This window comes from Cyrtonyx montezumae, unplaced genomic scaffold, assembly GCF_038088225.1.
Source record: "Cyrtonyx montezumae isolate F1298 unplaced genomic scaffold, pur_monq_1.0 scaffold_13, whole genome shotgun sequence".
NCBI lineage: Eukaryota > Metazoa > Chordata > Aves > Galliformes > Odontophoridae > Cyrtonyx > Cyrtonyx montezumae.
The window spans coordinates 32045801-32063659 of record NW_027071859.1 but is presented as its reverse complement, the minus strand read 5'-3'; the positions used below and the strand labels follow the sequence as shown (position 1 = coordinate 32063659).

Genomic DNA, 17859 nt, shown 5'->3' with positions numbered 1-17859 from the left:
TTGTTTGCTTGACAAAGCTGATACTGTTTTGCACCTGAATTCATTTGGGAAGATATATTGATGATCTTTTTCTAATAAGAAAGATATATTGATGATCTTTTTCTGAAAAAATATATCGTGCAGATTTCACAGTGTATAGAAGTTAGAACTTTCCAGGTCACATTCAGAGAATATGTACTGCGTTGTTTTATTTCTTTCAGAGTGTGATTTATGTTTTAGCCAATTCTTTTTAACTGACGTTTAGAAGCTGTACATACAGAGCACAATTGTTTTTAAAAAATGTATTAGTAATTGAAGGTATGGAATTTTGAAATATATATAGACTTATCTTTGTATTAAAAAATTCCAGCAAATTAGAAAAGAAAGAATATTGAATTTATGAGAGAAGTGGTTGTTGGCCACAGGCACTGTAAAATTTTTAACACCTTCTTCTAGGCCACGAGGTCAGTTCTCAGATTTTGATCTTATTTAATCTGTATTGCTTTCTGAATCTGTTTCACAATGTTTCTGAGGAGACCTTTGTATGGATTTGGCAGTGTGACATTAAGGAATGTAGGTGTTTCATTTGCTCTCTGAGAATTTTCCATATCTTCAGTACTGTAGTTGCACTTCATTGCTCTTGCTACAAGAACATTTTTATGGTGCTACCTATTTCATTGTGATTGAAATGTTAATGCAAGAATTTGACAATTAAACTGTAGCTACAGCAGAAGCTTTTTATTTATGTTTAAATTTTTATCTTATATGAAGCTGTACAATATTCTGTCTCTAACTTTAGATTTATACTCATGAATATATGGAATATAATGTATCTGGCATCCAAGATGAAAAATCTTCCTTATTAGTGCAAATAGCTTTGTGGGTTTTACTGAATTTCTCTATTTCTATCAGTGGAAACACTTATAGTCTCATAAATATAAAGAATCATCTTAGCAAAGAACTGATTTTTAAAGTGCTTTTCTTTCTTCCTCCAGGCTATTGTAGTGACAGATGGAGAACGTATTCTTGGTCTTGGAGACCTTGGCTGTTATGGAATGGGCATCCCAGTTGGTAAACTGGCACTTTATACAGCGTGTGGAGGAGTGAAACCTTTTGAGTGCCTACCAGTGATGCTGGATGTGGGAACAGATAATGAGGTAAGTACTTTTCTGAGGTTACTAGTTACTAGTGTTACCAGTTTTAAGGGAAATGTATAAAACTTAAATCATGAAAAGTTGGTTTTTTTTCTATTATGATACGGTTTACAATTATGTGAAAACTAAAAAGTCATACGGAAATAGTCTCATCCATTAAAATGTGCACAGTGTAGATTGTTTTGTAAGGCTTGAGTACGTAAGGAAGATATTGTCTATAAAAATGTACTGCGTACAATATAGGAGTTAGAAAATTGTATGGGAAATTACATCTCAAGAAAATGGGGATGTTAGAGTTAAAATTACAATGCAAAGCAGCATTTTTGCTGTACTTCTATAGAATTCCTTTGCAATGATTTCAAATGTGGATTCATTCTGTGGGAGCAGCTTGAAGCTATAGCCTGATATGTGTTGTGAGTGCACTGCTATCTACTTTGGTCGTACATTAACTTCAGCTATAGAAATCTCTGTAATGCTACACATTTTCCCAAAATGAGATCTTAATGCTTCAAAGACCTTGTCTTCCTTGACTTGACTTCCCATTTGTATGAAGTGGAGAGATTTAAAGATAGCTAGTTATAGAAAATTGATTTTGTTACTATCAGAGCTCACAGGATAACTAGTTAATTACTTGGCCTCTCTTGTTTCCCTTTTTTTCCTGAAAGAATATTTGAATTGGTGTATCTTAATGATATCATCAGCAGTATCATTATGCCTTAGCAGAAGTTACACTATGAATGATACAAGCATTAAACTTTGTGAATGGTAAATGAATCAGAGGTATATTTGTATTAAAGTTAAATAAAACATCCTTGTACCAGTGAATTTAGCAGAGATTTCTAGATTGCTGGGCTGGGTGTGTGCAATTTCAGCTTCACCTCCGACCCTGCCGCACTGGGATAGTTGAGTAAGCATTACTAAAATTAGAAATAGTCTGCTATCCTCTTTCTCTATTTCACCCAAATCCTCTCCTGAAAGTGGACAGATTTACTTGTAAAATGCATCTGATCACTGTAGGGCACAGCCACATCAAATCACATACAAATCTTATTAGCTATAAAATGTTTTTATTCCTGGTTTGAGTAGGTGGGATAAACATTTAATTGTTTCTAAGCAGCAAATTTCATCATCTACTTCTGATATAGCATTAGCCTTTCTGTTTTTCTTTTATGCTGTTTCACTGTAATTTTTAAATTTTCATGGGATATTATTTTCTTGAAATACATTGAACACACATAGGACACTCCAAAAGAAATGTCTCTTATTTATTTCCAAGGACACTACAACAGATAAGAGTGCAGTAGCACTATTTGATAGACCAAAGTATCAGCGACAAAACACTGCTTTTTAATGCAGTCAACACCATTAGCTGTGCATTTTTGCCAGCAACAAACAAGAGCCTGCATACTATACTCATAAAAATCTGCAACAGTGGAAGTGACCACTGTCACTGTAACAGTGCTGAAAACATGTCATCTACTGTCTAACTCTGCTCACATCCACTGCTTGGTCTCCACAAATGTTCAGCAAGTGTTGACAAGTATCAGTGGACGCCATTTTCTTTTCACATTGAAGAATTCAATGACACACCTTTGCTTCATATGCACTTCTGTGTCAGATGCCATTTTTTCAGACTGCCCCTCTGTTGCCATTTATAGCAAAGCAACAACATATAATAGAATCTTGACAGAAAGGTTCAGTCTCTACTGCCATACCACCAACATCCACCTCTGATGTTGTCGGCCAGCATAAGATAATGGGAGATGTTACTTTTGGAGCAACGTGTATGTGTGCGTGCGTGTGTGTGTATTGACAAGTACCGACAAAAAAGCACAATGAGGTCAAGTTTTCTGGAAAGGAGGTCAACCTTAAGTATTACAAGGTGCAAACAAATTCTGAGAGCTGTTCGTTGGTGCTCTGGCATACTCATGATCCTATGGAGTCTCCATTCAAGACCTGCCTGGACGCCTATGGGTGCAACCTGGGCTAGGGAGCTGCTTTGGCAGGGGGATTGGACTAGGTGATCTCTAGAAGTCCCTTCCAACCCCCACAATTCTGTGATTCTGTGTGATTCTATCAGCAGACCTGCCCAGCAGTCTAAAAGCCTCAATTAAATTTACTGCTGCAAGAGGCCTTAAACTAATCTTCAATGAATGGATGGCTAATAAAGAGGTTTTGTATTTGATTGTTGATTTTTTGCTAATAGTTGTAGTGGTTGCAAGAAATTATGTTAGCCTACAATTCAGCACTATTCACGCTCATCTGAATTTTTGCAGGAGTGAGAAGATGTCAAGAGCATGTTAGAAATTAAGTTTCTGAGTCATGATTGGGTTACCATCTAGAGGTTCTATTGGGGTTACGCTAGACTGTGCTTCCAAGAGTAGATGGATGTTTGTTTTTTTGTCCCAGTTGGGACTGCTCAGCTTTTTAAGCATTTACCTTAGAGCTATAACTGAGAATAAGATCCCAGAAATCTGCTGGAGGACTAGAAGCAAACTAGACTCTACCAGTGTGCCACTTGACTGAAGAGACTGCATGAGCCTGATTCTATTCATTGTATATTTGGAGCTTGTGTCTAGTCTCTTGCTACTTCAGTCATGTCAGGAGTCCAGGGGCACCAACTCCCTTATTTTCTCCTCTCTCATCCCCTTTTCTGCCCTGCAGATCCTGTTCTCTCCTTAATGCTTGGTGTTTGTGTGACAAGGTGTTGAGCCACATATAAGGCTAAGCTAATTGTGTTTGTCAAGCTGCTGTGGAATGGCACTGATCTTACTTATCTTAAAATCTAAACCTTTCTGACAAATAGCAGTGTTTTTATGCTGTATTTTCTTACTCAAGCCAGAATTTTCCATGATCAGACACAATGGAAATCACTCTTATAACTTGAGCATATATAAATAATAATTGCGCTGAACATGTTTTTCAAAATGTGCAGATGTTTTCCATTTAGATTAGTTCCTTCTCCCTTTCTGTGGGGAGAAACATTAAAATGTTTAAAAATATGTATTTTTGGCAACTTCAATCCTGTTATGCAGAACGTGCGAATTCTACAGAAAGATTAAATCTTACTTTAATGCAGATTGAAAAACTTCACAAATTCTCATCCTGTATTGTGTTTGTTTTAGCATACAGGACACAAAATAGTGCGCAGGAACTCACTCCATTCTAGTGATTATTGAATGTTTTATTACTGTTAGTTTTAGCAGAGACATTTTTAGCTTTTGTATTATCCTGCTACTCATAAAATGAGGGATTGAGAAGAGAAGAAAATGCAGCATTTTTATACAGTTGCACAGATAGCATTTCCACAAATGGAAAATGCTTGCTTACAAGTAAATGTTGATCTAGTAGAAAGACTTCCAGTAGAAAGACTTGCATGACTGAAATAGTAAATTTCTCTGTGTAATTAATACAGGACTGAGAGTCTAAAAGTGGTGTTGATTACTGCCAAAAATAGTATGCATGTTATGTAAGTCACTGACAAATTGGAGGTGAGGAATCACTGTTAGAATATTTCTATCCAAATAATTTAAAACACTATATGGCGTACTATTAATTATTTACCATGAAAATCCCAATGAAAGTTGTGTCTTATTCAGTAACTGTGTATTTGTAGGAGGTGAAGATGGTGCCTCTCAGGTGGAATTTCAATCCAAGTGAAACATACTCGTACACCAGTCTTTGTACTGATATGTTGTTGGGAATGCTGAGATCATGCATTTTCTGGATTCTGGGCATTCATCAAATATTAGAGAAGCATACATTAATTGCCTTCTAATGGTTAAAGAATCTGCTTGCATAAGAAAAATGAGTAGTTGTTACAGTACCAGCAACTACAGCATATTGGATTCTTCCCTGAAACTTGTATTCTCTCCTCTGTAAGTGGGATGTTTTAAGGGTGATGGAAATAATGGAGCAGAATCGAAGAAAAAAATGTAAACATTAAAATATAAATTATGTTTGTGTACTACTTAAAACTGTTAGTAAACTCTCTCTCTCAAAAAAAAACCAAACAAAAAAAAAACCCAATAAACAGTAGGTAAGTCTGGTTGGCTAAAAAAACAACTGTGCTCACAAGACAGATTCTGTACTGGGAATGGCCAGTTGTGGAAGCTGTGGAAAGGTTCATTGTATTTAAGGGTTCATTTAAACCCCTGACAAATAATGACAGGACGAGAGGGAATGGCCACAAGTTGCGCCGGGGAAGATTTAGATTAGACCTGAGGAAACATTTTTTTTCTGAAAGAGTGGTCAGGCACTGGAATGGCCTGCCTTAGGGAGGTGGTTGAGGCACCGTCCCTAGCGCCGTGATTTGATTTAGTAGTTGGATAGGGATAGTGATAGGAGGATGGTTGGACTAGATGATCTTGTAGGTCCTTTCCAACCTTATGAACCTATGAACCTATAAACATAAACCATTTACCATAAAGTTTAGTTTATAAAGAAAGCATTCAATTCTTTTAAATTTCCCTGTTTATTTAATTTCCCTGTAAATTAAATACTTTCCCATAGAACAGAATCAAGACACCTGGTGTTGAAGCTTCTTGGTGTCCTGGAGCCATCTCTCAGGATTGCTCAGCAGAGTCAATAGGGTCAGGTTGACAGTTGGACGTGATGATATTGATGGTCTTTTCTGACCTAGATGATTCTCTGACTATGACACAAGCTGCATCCAAGATGGTTTTAAGGAAGCTGAAGAAGCAAACCTTTTGCACTGGATAGATACAGTTAGACTGAAGACTGGTCAGATATGTATACGCCATTTTTGGCATCTAACATCATACAAATGAACCATGTCTGTCAGTACACTTTTTTCAAATGCCTATCTGATGCTGTTCCTTTATTCATACAACTGACAAACACAGACAGTACACAGGAGAGAAACATGCAAGGCAGTTGCTAGAGCAGCTCCCGCTCCTTTGGCTGCTGCACCTCAGGGACTGTAAGAAACTGGGCTGTTATTTCAAGCTATTTCCCCCATGCGTACTTTGAAATATTTTTCCCTCAACTTACTGCAAGTATTTAAATGCAGGAATGTGACAGCTCTCACAGTTGCCCTAAATAGGTCAATAAGCATTACTGGGCTGGCAGTTCAGATACTCCTGGAGGAATGACAGGCATCCATGGTAGAAGAGTGAATCCAGAAAAGCTGAGGTGAAAATTCAAGCTCAGTTCTCCAACTTGGTGCTGTAGTTAGCTTTCTGCATTTCCCCAAATTACCTCCACATGCCGTAAGAACTTGTACCAACCTTCAAATTTAACATTCTTCCAAAATGACTTGCTATAAATGTGAATAAGGAAGCTGCTGATAAAACATAGAGGCAAACCTGCTTCTATTATTTGTAGTCTAATCAAAATAGAAACTTGGATAGATAAAAGCTCACTATAGCAGAAAACTGCAGTTTCTAATTGTCACAGGTTTGGCCTCATTCCTGTGACAAGGGGGCAAAGAGACCCATGGATCCATGCCCAGAAAGTGGAGTTGGGGGAAGGGAAAACATAGGTAGATGGGCCCAGACGAGGAAAAGTGTGATGTTATTATGTGAAATAATGATGAAAAACCATAAAACCATGACACTAATCTTATCAAACTAAAGATGCAGACATATATAAAAAAAAATAATCATGCACATTGCCTACAGCTGTAGCGATTTCTGAATAAAACATAGTTACCGTTATCATTCATACTTAGATGGGTTGCTTTCTACATCATTGTTTGTGTAGTTAATGCATTATAAAATTGTAATGACCTCTGAATTTAAAGAAGTCATATTCTTTTAGCCTTGCTCTTGAATTATGACTGCTAGAACTAGAGCCAGCTCTTCAATGATAGTGTACTGAATAATAATACTGACTAAATGAAATAAATGAATTAATAATAATGGTGCTTCTTGAATTCCATGAATAGAGATTTTTATATAGACAGGAGCAAGGAGTTATTTTTGTAGCTGTAGAACTTCTTTCTAGGTTATGTTTTGCAGATATGTTCACTAATAGTTTTGAACATTTCTGATATGTGCATGACCCATGTGGGATGCAGACAGTAGATTTCTAGATATACAGTTTTTCGTGGAGCTATGTTAAATGTGATTGGTCAGTTTATCCCATCTTAGTGAGGTAAACAGCCTCTTTTCCATGTCCCACAGAACAGTGAGTCCAGGTCAGGTACTCAAAGGTAATTCTGTAGTCCAATCCTGTTAATCTCCAGGCATTAAAATCTCTAAATCTATTGATGGAGTAAATCTACATTTTTTCTTAGGGTGCAGACTACTGCCTGCTCCTGCCATTCTGATCAGGGATGGTATCCTTTTCAGGACTTCAGACTATTACACAAATTTTCTTGCTGTTTGCACTCTCTTTCACAAATTTAGCACTATTTTACAAGTGCTTTTTTTTCCCCCTTATACCTTGCTACAAAATACTTAGTGTGCTTGAGGTGCCTGTACTTCAATAAACATGAAAATTCATGAATATTCCTTATTTTCTCCTATTTCCCCCTTCCAGTTGGCAAGAAAATATTGTGGTGGTGTATTACTTGTCATACAGTCAGTCATTAGTCATTTTTTGTTTTCACTTCTCAGAAGTACTGAAAAGTCAAGTCAGTTCTGAATTACAATTCTGTCTGGCCCATGGTGCTGAAGAAAAAAACCCAAAACAATATTTTCTAATTTTCAGGAATTAGTTCAGTTACTGGGTGTGGACTGAGTCTGCATTAGAGAAGAGTGTGGACAAGTACAATCTATTTTTCTTGTTGCTTCTAAAATTAGGGGGCTTTGCTACAGCAGAAAAGATACAGAATATAATTAACCATCTAAGACTGAAGGGAAGGGGTAAAAAAAGAACAAGTAAGAGGATATCAAGTCTAGATTTTACAGTCTATATTATGGAGAAAATGAAAAGTCTGAGTGTGAGTATGTCTGGCATTTCTCAAAAATGCAGAAAGGGATATATCTAAAATTGTCCTTCAAGCCATGATTTTTATGACTCTTAAATGGGTTAAGGATTTTTGCACTGATACCAATATGAAGCTAAAATTGGACAAAAAAATAATGTATGGAGTGTGTTTGCTTAGGTGCAGAATAACTGTCCCTATGCCGTTCTCCTGAAGATTTCACTTCTAAAATTATTATGGCATTGGCCATCTCTCCTAAACAGGCTTTATTTAAAAAAAAACAACAAACAAATACATGAAACTGTGCCAACATCCATATTATACCTGCAAACAGATATGAGTTGGGAAAAAGGTGTAATTTATGACAGCCACCATTTGCCCCTCATTGCAGAGACCTTCCTACAATTTTCTTGAGCTGGTCAGAAATATCTGACAGTTGATAATTTTCAGTACTTTTTGGAGAGCTTTCCTTCTCTTGCCTTCAAGGGTTCTTTTACTGAACAGTTCTGGTAATGCATTTAGAAACATTCACAACTTGAAAATTTTTAGTTCTTTTGTCTGTAACTCAGAAGTGTTGAGAATTTTTAAGTGTAATAATAAATCCAGATTTACCATTTGAATATTTCTGCCATATGTTGCTAATCTGTTGTCCCATACAGACCTCAGTCTTTTGACTGAGATGTAGCTTGCTCTTTCTGTCTCAAAGTATTATTTTACGTTAGCCTGTTCTCTGAATTTGTAGCTCCCCGTTTCTCAGATTTTGAGACTTGTGACAAAGTGAGGGTGGATTGTCAGAGTAGCATATAGAAAGTAATTACACAGAAGAAAAACTGAAATCAGAGCTTAAGGCAGTGGACAAGAAATTATGATAAATAAGGTTACTTTAACTCAGACTTGAAATAAATGGAAGAGTAAAGGTGTATATAAGTATACATCATATGATGTACGTTATATCCAAATCAATGGCTTGACAAGGCAAGTCTACACTAGAATAGAATTTGTAGAGGTTTTTACCCATGCAATTGAAGATGCAGTTATTTTAAGATAAATTTGAAGTGGTGGTAAAAAGTACTTATCAATTGCTGCCCAAAAATGCTCTGGATTCTGGTGTTTATTTTTTAGGTGGCATATTCAGAGAAGGAATAATCATTCAGTAATGTAGCACATATATTGGAAAGGTTATTAATGCTAACCTGCTAATATTCAAGCAAAATTACATCATCATTCTTGTCTTATCTTCGGATATACTTACATTTTCATAGTCATTTGGAGCCATATAATACATTATTATTTCTGTCTCTGCTATTTCTGTCTCAGTATATTCATAGCATAAATATCTTTCTGTTTGTAATAGACAAGAAGTGAGGACTTCACAAAATACAATAAACTTCATTTTTTCATTAAAGTCTAATGTTTCTTCTGTTACAACCCACTACAAACTTGAATATAAATCTTTACTTCAAGGATTCACATGTACAGGTAGTTCTAAAAGTTCTGATAAGTAGTGGTAGACTACTGTTGGGTTTTACTTTACATATCTGACTGAGGAAGGAATCACTTTCTAAATTCTGAAGTTGATTACAAAACTTTCTTTGAGGTCTGATGCCTTAATATTTTCTAGTCTGTGAATCAGCCATTTCAGCCTGATTCAGTTTCCTAAGAAGCTTTGTTCCTCTCATAATCCTAAACTAGTGAGATACATCCTGGGATACATTTGTTGGCACAGAGCCTTACATACAGGTCAGAATAGTGAGAAAGCAGAAAAATGGGAATATTTTAAAGCAAAGGCATTTCGTGGGATTTTATTAGGAAATTTAATGTTTCAAAATTCACGATTTTCTGTCAAATGAAGTAAGAAGCAAACCATCATGCAAACTGTCATCAGAATTTCAGAATGTTCCCTGATTTACAGTTAATGTGTTGGACTGTGTGGTTCCATAATTCCACAGGGCCCTGTCATCAACAGAAACAGTAAATTACTACTTAATCTGGAGATTTTCTTGCACAGAATATTCCATCTTTTTTACTACTGTTGTTGTTTTTGAAAATTGTTCTTTCTTTTTTAATCTCATTTAATAAGTCAGACTGCATCTGACTTCTGTGTGGTGGTGGTGTTTTTTTTCCTCTGTATGTTCCTTTACCTTCTTTTGAAATCTATAATCAGACTCTTTTATCTCAAATATATCTAATATGATGTGTGCAGGAATACCCATTGACAAGATGAATCAGGCAATGCTCATGAGGAGCAAGAGATAGTAACTCCAAAAAAAAAAAGAAAAGAAAAAACATATAAGCTTACATGCCTGTTGTCTTTAGTCTTAGGAAGGTAAAATGGCTCATTCATCATTCCATGCATTCTTCCTCCAGGTAGTAAGAGCAATGTTCTGATTATTTGTTAACTAGCCCTAGAAGTACCATTCAGTAACATCCAAAGAGGCTTCCTCCAGCATTATTTTCCTGCAAGAAATTGGAAAGGAATCACTAGCTGTGTGTTTTGCACAACTATTTTCATAGTTTTTGATAGTGAAATTCATTGAGAATTCTCTCCTGCAATTAAAAATATGAGAATCATATGTTCATTTTTTACTGAGTGCTTAAATAATATATTTCCTTATTTATGCCTCCTCTAATCTGTATATGGCTTTAGCCAGGAAGATTTTTAGCCCTCTACAGTTCTTGCTTGGATTGACTGCAGCATATACAGGGATGAGATTTCAAGGAGGGCTACTGAAATTTTTAGTATGTTCCAGTCTTTAAAAAATCATATTTTGGAGAATCTTTTGAGTTTTTCTTCTATTTTGTCCCCAATATTCTGGAATTTGCTGTTTTGTTGTTGTTGTTTTGTTTTGTTCTTAAGTTTTTTCTTCCAATTATTACTATTATTTCTAAATGATTATACATTTCTTTGGTTGTATTAAACATTCCAATTCTTCAGTCTGTAGAAGGCTATGTATAAATGGCTTGTGCTTCCCAAGGGATGCACTGTGTGCTGAGCATGAAAACATTGCCTACCCCTTCTATGAAATAATTGTGCACAAAGGGGAGCAGCATTTCTTCATGATATTCAGAGCTGTTCAGTCTTTTGACTCATGTGCAAATATAGATCATATGCTATTCTTTACCATGACATTCCCAGAGGAATGTATTACATCACCTCCCTTGTTTTCACTCAGAGGCTTTTCTTATATTGTTTTAGGCACAGCTCAGTAGCTGTGATAATCAGTAGATTTATCAATAAAATTCCAGTATAAATGGGCTTGTCTTCTAAACATTTACTTAATTTAAATATCTTTCAGACTCAGTTATATAATATCTATACTAACCAGATTTTGATTACTAGCATTTTCACTTGTAATGGACTTCTTTCTTTATTTAAATGGTAGAAAGACATCCTGTGTTTACATTATTTCTCTTACAGTGCATGTCTCCTTTTGTCCTAATACAGAAATGAAAAATACTTTCCTTTAAATTTTCATTCAGAAGATAAATATATACAGCTCTTTTCCAAACAAATGAACAAATCGCACATTAAAACGAACAAATAAAAATATAACAATGTAAAGTCTTAATTTTCTTCATCTGGATTTGCTTTCGTTTTTGTACAACAGAAGTTTACTGCAATCTATAAAACTCACTGAATTAAAGACAGCTTTCAAGGTAATTTTATCTTAATATCTTTAATATTAATAATATAATGTTATATAAAATATTACATATTTCAGAACCAGATTTCACTTCACTATCATCATATTTTCCTTTACTTAAACTGTACTGTACTTATATTTCCATAAAATACTGGAGATCAGTACTTGCAGTCTCCTTGTACCTATTCAACTTTCTCATATTGCTTGACTCCTATACAAAAAACTAGGCCTTCCTAGTTGCTACATAGATAGCAGTATTTTTGTCTGTCCTCCATTATCTTTCCCACACTTGAGATTTAACAGAATAGACAATTATGATCTCATACTTGATTAATTCATCTTGAGAATGTGGCCTAGCATTCCTGAACTCAGTAAGCTCCAAATGACTGGGCAAGTGAAACGTACCTTGAGAGTCATGTGAACCCAGGTTAATCATCTGAGGCTAATTTTATGAAGTAGAGGATCTGCCCCAAATTGGTCTAATGAATTGTGTTTTAAAACTATCTGGTTTTGTCCAATGACTATTAAAAGATCTTAGACTAGATTAGATGTTGAAATATCCGGCATAGATTCTTAATTTAGATAAGATAAATTTGTACTTAGTTTGCTCTTCACTTTTCTCTCTGCTACATGCTTCTGCTACGTATTTCAAACTTCTAAAAAGATTAAACTTTTGTTTTTTTTACAAACTCTTTGTATCATTGAGAAATGCCATTCTACTGCTTAGTGTGAGAGAAGACTTCAACAACTGTCTCTCACTTTTATTCAGTTATCATCCTTCAAACTTGGCTGTTTTGGCTAAGAGAGTGTGGCATTCTTTTGCCTAGATTGTTAAATTATGAAATATGGTATGTATGAATATTTCTTTAGTGAAATACTCTATTTCATTAGGCCATGGAAAATATGAGAAAGCTAGATGGAGTTTCAGATTGTTGCATTTACCAAACAGTATATCTGCAATGATTTTTTGGACCCAAGAACAAGCTGAGGAGGAAACGGCTTTAGCAGAAAGAACTTTGACGCTGGCATTAGATTTATGTCTCAGTTTCAGCTCATATTAAAGAGCATGAGCTGTATACTGATATTACCAGCAGTTCCATCCGTTCATTTCTTTTCACTCCACATTTCAGCAAAAAAAGTGGATTTATAAAAGAGGGCAGAAATGAAATCTGGAATTGCTTATTTTGGATAGTATGCATGACCAAACCGATGGCAGACCTTATTTCAAAATACATCAAACATTTCCAGTTATTCACACTCGGAAGACAGTAGCAGATACTGTTTGTTTTAGTTGGCTTCTGTTCTTTCTGAAACTATCTATCCGCTTCTTCATCACTTTGATAGTCAATGGAGAAGATGAGAGTGGGAATGAGACATAAATATAGCTGCTATTACAAAATGTGAGATAAGATGCATCACCTGTGTTACCACAGAAATAGACCTAGTTTCTGAGACAAAACACTGTGGCCTGATGGAAAGGCTGATCCTACAAACACTGGGCCTTGCACTAAGAGGTCTACCTTGTGCACAGAGCTACTTCTGCCTTTTTTTTTTTTTCCTGTTAGAACAGGCATAATCAACTGCTAAGATGTGAGCATCAAAAGAATATAAGCAGACTTGGTTAGTAATTTTGTCTGTCGAAGAGACATTGTTGATGTGAATTGTTTATGTAGGAAGAGACTCAGCGTATTTGGTTCCAGTAAAAGTCATAGCTGTATCAACATTGCAGACAGTTGTCAGGGTCAAAGATATTTTGGTGAATGTTTACAAGGGAGAAATTTATGGAAGTAAATGAAATAAATAGATAAAGTTTAATGGAACTGAGAAGAAGAGGACACAACAAGTGATGAAGATTTATAGTTACATCTGAAAGAAAACAAAAATCAAAGCAAAAGCAAAATATCAGAACTGTTGATCAGAAATGAGATATACAGATAACATGGAATAAGATTTTCAGTTTTATAAACAGTGCATCTACTGATATGCTAAAATTCTGTTCAGTTTACCATGTAGGAGACTCAAGACACAATTTGTTTGTTATCAAACTGTGAGTTGAAAAAAATTAAAGAAAAATGTCTCTAATTTCTAGAAAAATTTTCACTGAGGCCAGAATTGTTTTTATGCTACTATGTAGGTTACTGTGGATGCTATTTTAACTTTTTTTTTAGGTAATATTCTGTAACTGCTGTTTAACCATCTTCCATAATTTATTATAAGCACTCACTGCATAATATTCTTTCAGCATTTTTGGGTGGAGATTTGTATTTTCCTTTATATTTTTGACAGTAATAAGGTAATAATGTTTGGTTGTGATAATCTGTTTCTGTAGCTTGTTCCCTTTCTCAGTCAGGCATATTCTAAAATTAAGAAGCCATTTTAAAATGTTTTGTGATGTGTGACAGGACATGGAGATTGAGACTTTATCTATTTAAGTGCTGGAGCTCTAGAAGAAGAAATGATAGTCACTTGCCATTTGGGGGCTATTTATGGTCATTTTTACTGAGAGCTTAATTATTAGTCTGAGCTTTTCCTGAAATTCAGTAAAATCTTTTATAGAAATTAGACATCAGGGATTTAGGAAACTTCTTTTCATGTCTTCTGATAACTACATGTCTTAAATATAAGACTTACTCCACTTATTTGCGTTCTGATTATCATCTCTTTTTAAAAATATTAATTATTATATGCAGTGTAATCTGCTGAAGTCCTAAACAGCATCAGATTCTTCAGGACTATTGTTTTCTCAATAAGGAAATAAGATTAAGATTTTCAAGAAATGCCACTGGCATGCAGACAACCATTTGTTTTCAGTTTTACTGTATAAAAGAGTTATGCATCCTTAAATTGCATCTGATGAAACATAGCTCTGCAACCATGGTTCTGAGTGTCTTCCAAATTCCAACTCAAATTACAGGCATTTGTGGAGTTGGCACCATCCCTATCCCTTCAGACAGATGTTAACATTAAGAGTGCTCTCTTAACATAATGCAGTATGTTTATCTTGGTGTTTTTATTTTTGTGCATCCTAAAAGGCACAGTGAATTAGGCCTCTCTGATCTCTTTACTAGCTCTGCTAGATGTGGTTGTGACAGCATGTCATCTGGTGTAGTGCTAGCCTGAATTAGTGCATCAGTGTCTACCCTTGGATATTGTGGTGAAGCTTTCTTTGTTACAAAATCATTTGTGACCTCTTAAGAGGATGATTCAGAAGGCAGTACTAGATAGGAGTAATATATTACTTCTAAGGACGTGTTTTCTGAGCTCTGTTAATGATCCTAGGCCCATCAGAATTGTCCAGTATTGAGTTTTCTATGATATTCCCAGCTGGCGATACCTTCTATGGGCTTCCCAAGCTTGGGTCTTCCCTCAGCCACTCTTGACTTTGTTCCGTTACATGGTAGGTGATGTTTGTTTTTTCTCCTATTTCAATTACAAAACTCTTCAGAAGGGTCACTGTCAAGCTGAGGAACTGAAAGATATTTTTAGATGAGTAACATAACCAAGAAAATGCACTGAAATGTTACATGCAACTGTCTATCTTCGTAGTTCCCCCTTGGATACTCTCTAATAGTTTTATATGTCATTATACAGTGGCACTCAAAACCACTAATACAAGTTACTGTGCTGGTCTCCAGAAAGGGACGTTTGTCTCTCCTTTATTTATCATTCAAATAAAAAGTCAAAGATCTCACATTAAAATGTTAAAAAAAGAAAAAATGAAAAAAAAAAGAGCAGGAATAAAATCTTGAATTTCTAAACTGTTGCCAATTACATCATCATTACAAAACAAATTATTTCTCACACATTATTTAGAGACTTTCAGAATATAAATGCTGTTAGTTCAACAAATTGAAGTAGAGAACACATGAAAGTTAAAATTGATTTGTAAATGACATCATTAAGTTGTAGTTATTTATATCCTTTCCTTTTTATGTAGTTTTAAATTCTAGGAAGTATATTCTTTGGCTGAAATAGTTTTACTTCTGTGTTTACACTATTCTATTTATTCTAGCAACAAAATCAAAATTATAATTGCATATCTATTCCAAACACCACAGGAAAACCTGTCAAGAGCTGGATGCCAGGTACCTTCTGAAGTCATTTTCTTTCACATGCTCTTCTATTTCTACAGAAATATTTCAATTTTCAATTTCTGGAATGACTTTTTCATTGCCATTTTTAACTTGCCTACCTAATTCAAATGACTTCAGGAAAATCTGACCTTCCAAGGATAATTTTACTTCTCCGGGAGATAAATTCACAAGAAATGCAAATGTTCTGCTTTTAGCAATGTGAAATCTTAAGACTTTAAGATGCGTTTGGAAACCCTGCAGGAGCTTCATCATAGTTCCCATGGAGTATGCATGGCTGGAAAGCAGAACCAGAGAGCGGATGCAGAAGCATCCCTCCCTATTGTGCACCTCTGTTAAGTGCATTACAAAGGAACTCAAGGACAACAAGCGAAGTAATATTGCCACAGCTTTCCCAGCTGGCAGGTGCCTGCTGCTCTGTGTCCTTTGTGAGCACACAGTGCACTCCTCGATTCAATACGGCTTAAAGCAAGTTACTCTAATGGGCAAGTTGATTTGCTCTTTCAATATGCTACCACTAGACTTCTGTTAGACAATCAGTTAGTATTCTCATTTTGCAAAACAATGCTAAGAAGGAAAGAAGGAAAAAAAAGATACATCTTTGCCCCCCCTAATTTTTAAATTTCAAAATCTTCACAGCCAGACTGAGTCATAACTAATTGCATCAAGAATCCAGTTTGCATTGGGTTGTAATTCTGTAAAAGTTCAAGAGAAATATATGATCAAATTTATACTATTTAAAGAAAGTGATAATTGAGCCAAATATCTGCCCTGAAACACAGGGTCTTATCCTCCTTATTGCCACTTTTAGATCTTTTATATTTATAGACATTTTAAATCTATAGACAATTCTAAAACTCAGAGCTCTAAAACAAGTGTATTTTAAGGCAGCTATAAATGTATTCACCTATTCACGTGGAATACTTAAAACATGCCGAACTCAGTGTTTCTGGGGCACGTTTAAACTTCCAGTCTGGGAAGTCTCACAAGCCCAGACAATTAATTCAGCGACACATCGCTGATGAAAAGCTTGGCCAGCTATATACCAAGAGCCTGAAATTCCTTTACAGCTCAGTGCCTTCTACTTTACAAATGTTACAGTTCGACAAGAAATAGCCTCCAAGTTCCTTTATAGTCCTATTTGGAAAGATGTATGAAGAAACCCTGGGTGAAAACAAAAGAACTAAACATTCTACAAGTGAAAAGAACAGTAGTTATTTCTGAGCTGTGAGTGGCAATCCATTGTGGAGCTTCTCTGTTTCCAAAAGGCACTGAAGAATGAATAAGCTGCTTAAGCACATTATCCTGTTATTCAGGTCAACACCATGCAAACTGGGTCCCCGCTTGTTGTTTTTTTTTTTTTTAGTGTTCACACATCTTGAGAGATTAACATTTACTATGGGCTATTTCATGGCTTTCAAAACAGATCACTGGAGAGAAAGTTCTATACTACAATCAAGTGTGTCAAGTTGACATGATGATTAGGTACTTTTCCTCAATGACTTGGGTTTCTTTTGTTCCCTTGCTTGTTGTCAAAGCTTGAACTTTGTTTTGTTCCTTTGGAAATCTAATCTCCTTTGAAACATCAGACTGCTTTTCTTGGTTAGTGGGTTTGTTACACATATTAAATAATACTGGAAAAGTTGACACGAGTTTATTTTTAGGCACACTTAATTTTAAGGCTAAAAAATCCTTTTAAAATACTGAGGTTTAGCAACATAGTACACTTCAAGCCGTAAGTGAAATAAGAGTTTACAAGGAGAAAGGACTTAATTGAGGTTCTGGTACTAGAAAGATCATATAGATCTACTTAAAATTAGCTGTGTAGAATAACAAAGAGTCCTTTGAAGCACCACCTGAGCATATTAAAACTGTAATGACTTTTGGGGTTTTAAGAAAGAGGCAAGTCATTTATACCATCTTACTTGTGTGCACTTAAAATAAAGAAATCAGCAAACCATCAAAGTTCAGACAAGGCCTGAGCTGTGCACCTGGCTCTAATTTAGCTACTAAAGCCAAAGCAGTGGGAAACAGAAAATTGCATGTGTACATACTTCATCAGAAGAGAACAAACATGCGGAAATGTCATCTATTCTCAA

At 35.4% G+C, this 17859-nt stretch overlaps 1 protein-coding gene across 1 annotated transcript in view; it reads left to right on the top strand.

Annotated features, from left to right (window-relative positions):
• The window catches only part of ME1 (malic enzyme 1), a 157437-nt gene that overhangs the window by 65513 nt on the left and 74065 nt on the right, over nt 1–17859 (top strand). The window contains exon 5 of the mRNA XM_065730953.1: nt 975–1136. Coding sequence (XP_065587025.1) covers nt 975–1136 — 162 coding nt within the window. The remainder of the gene's footprint in view (nt 1–974; nt 1137–17859) is intronic.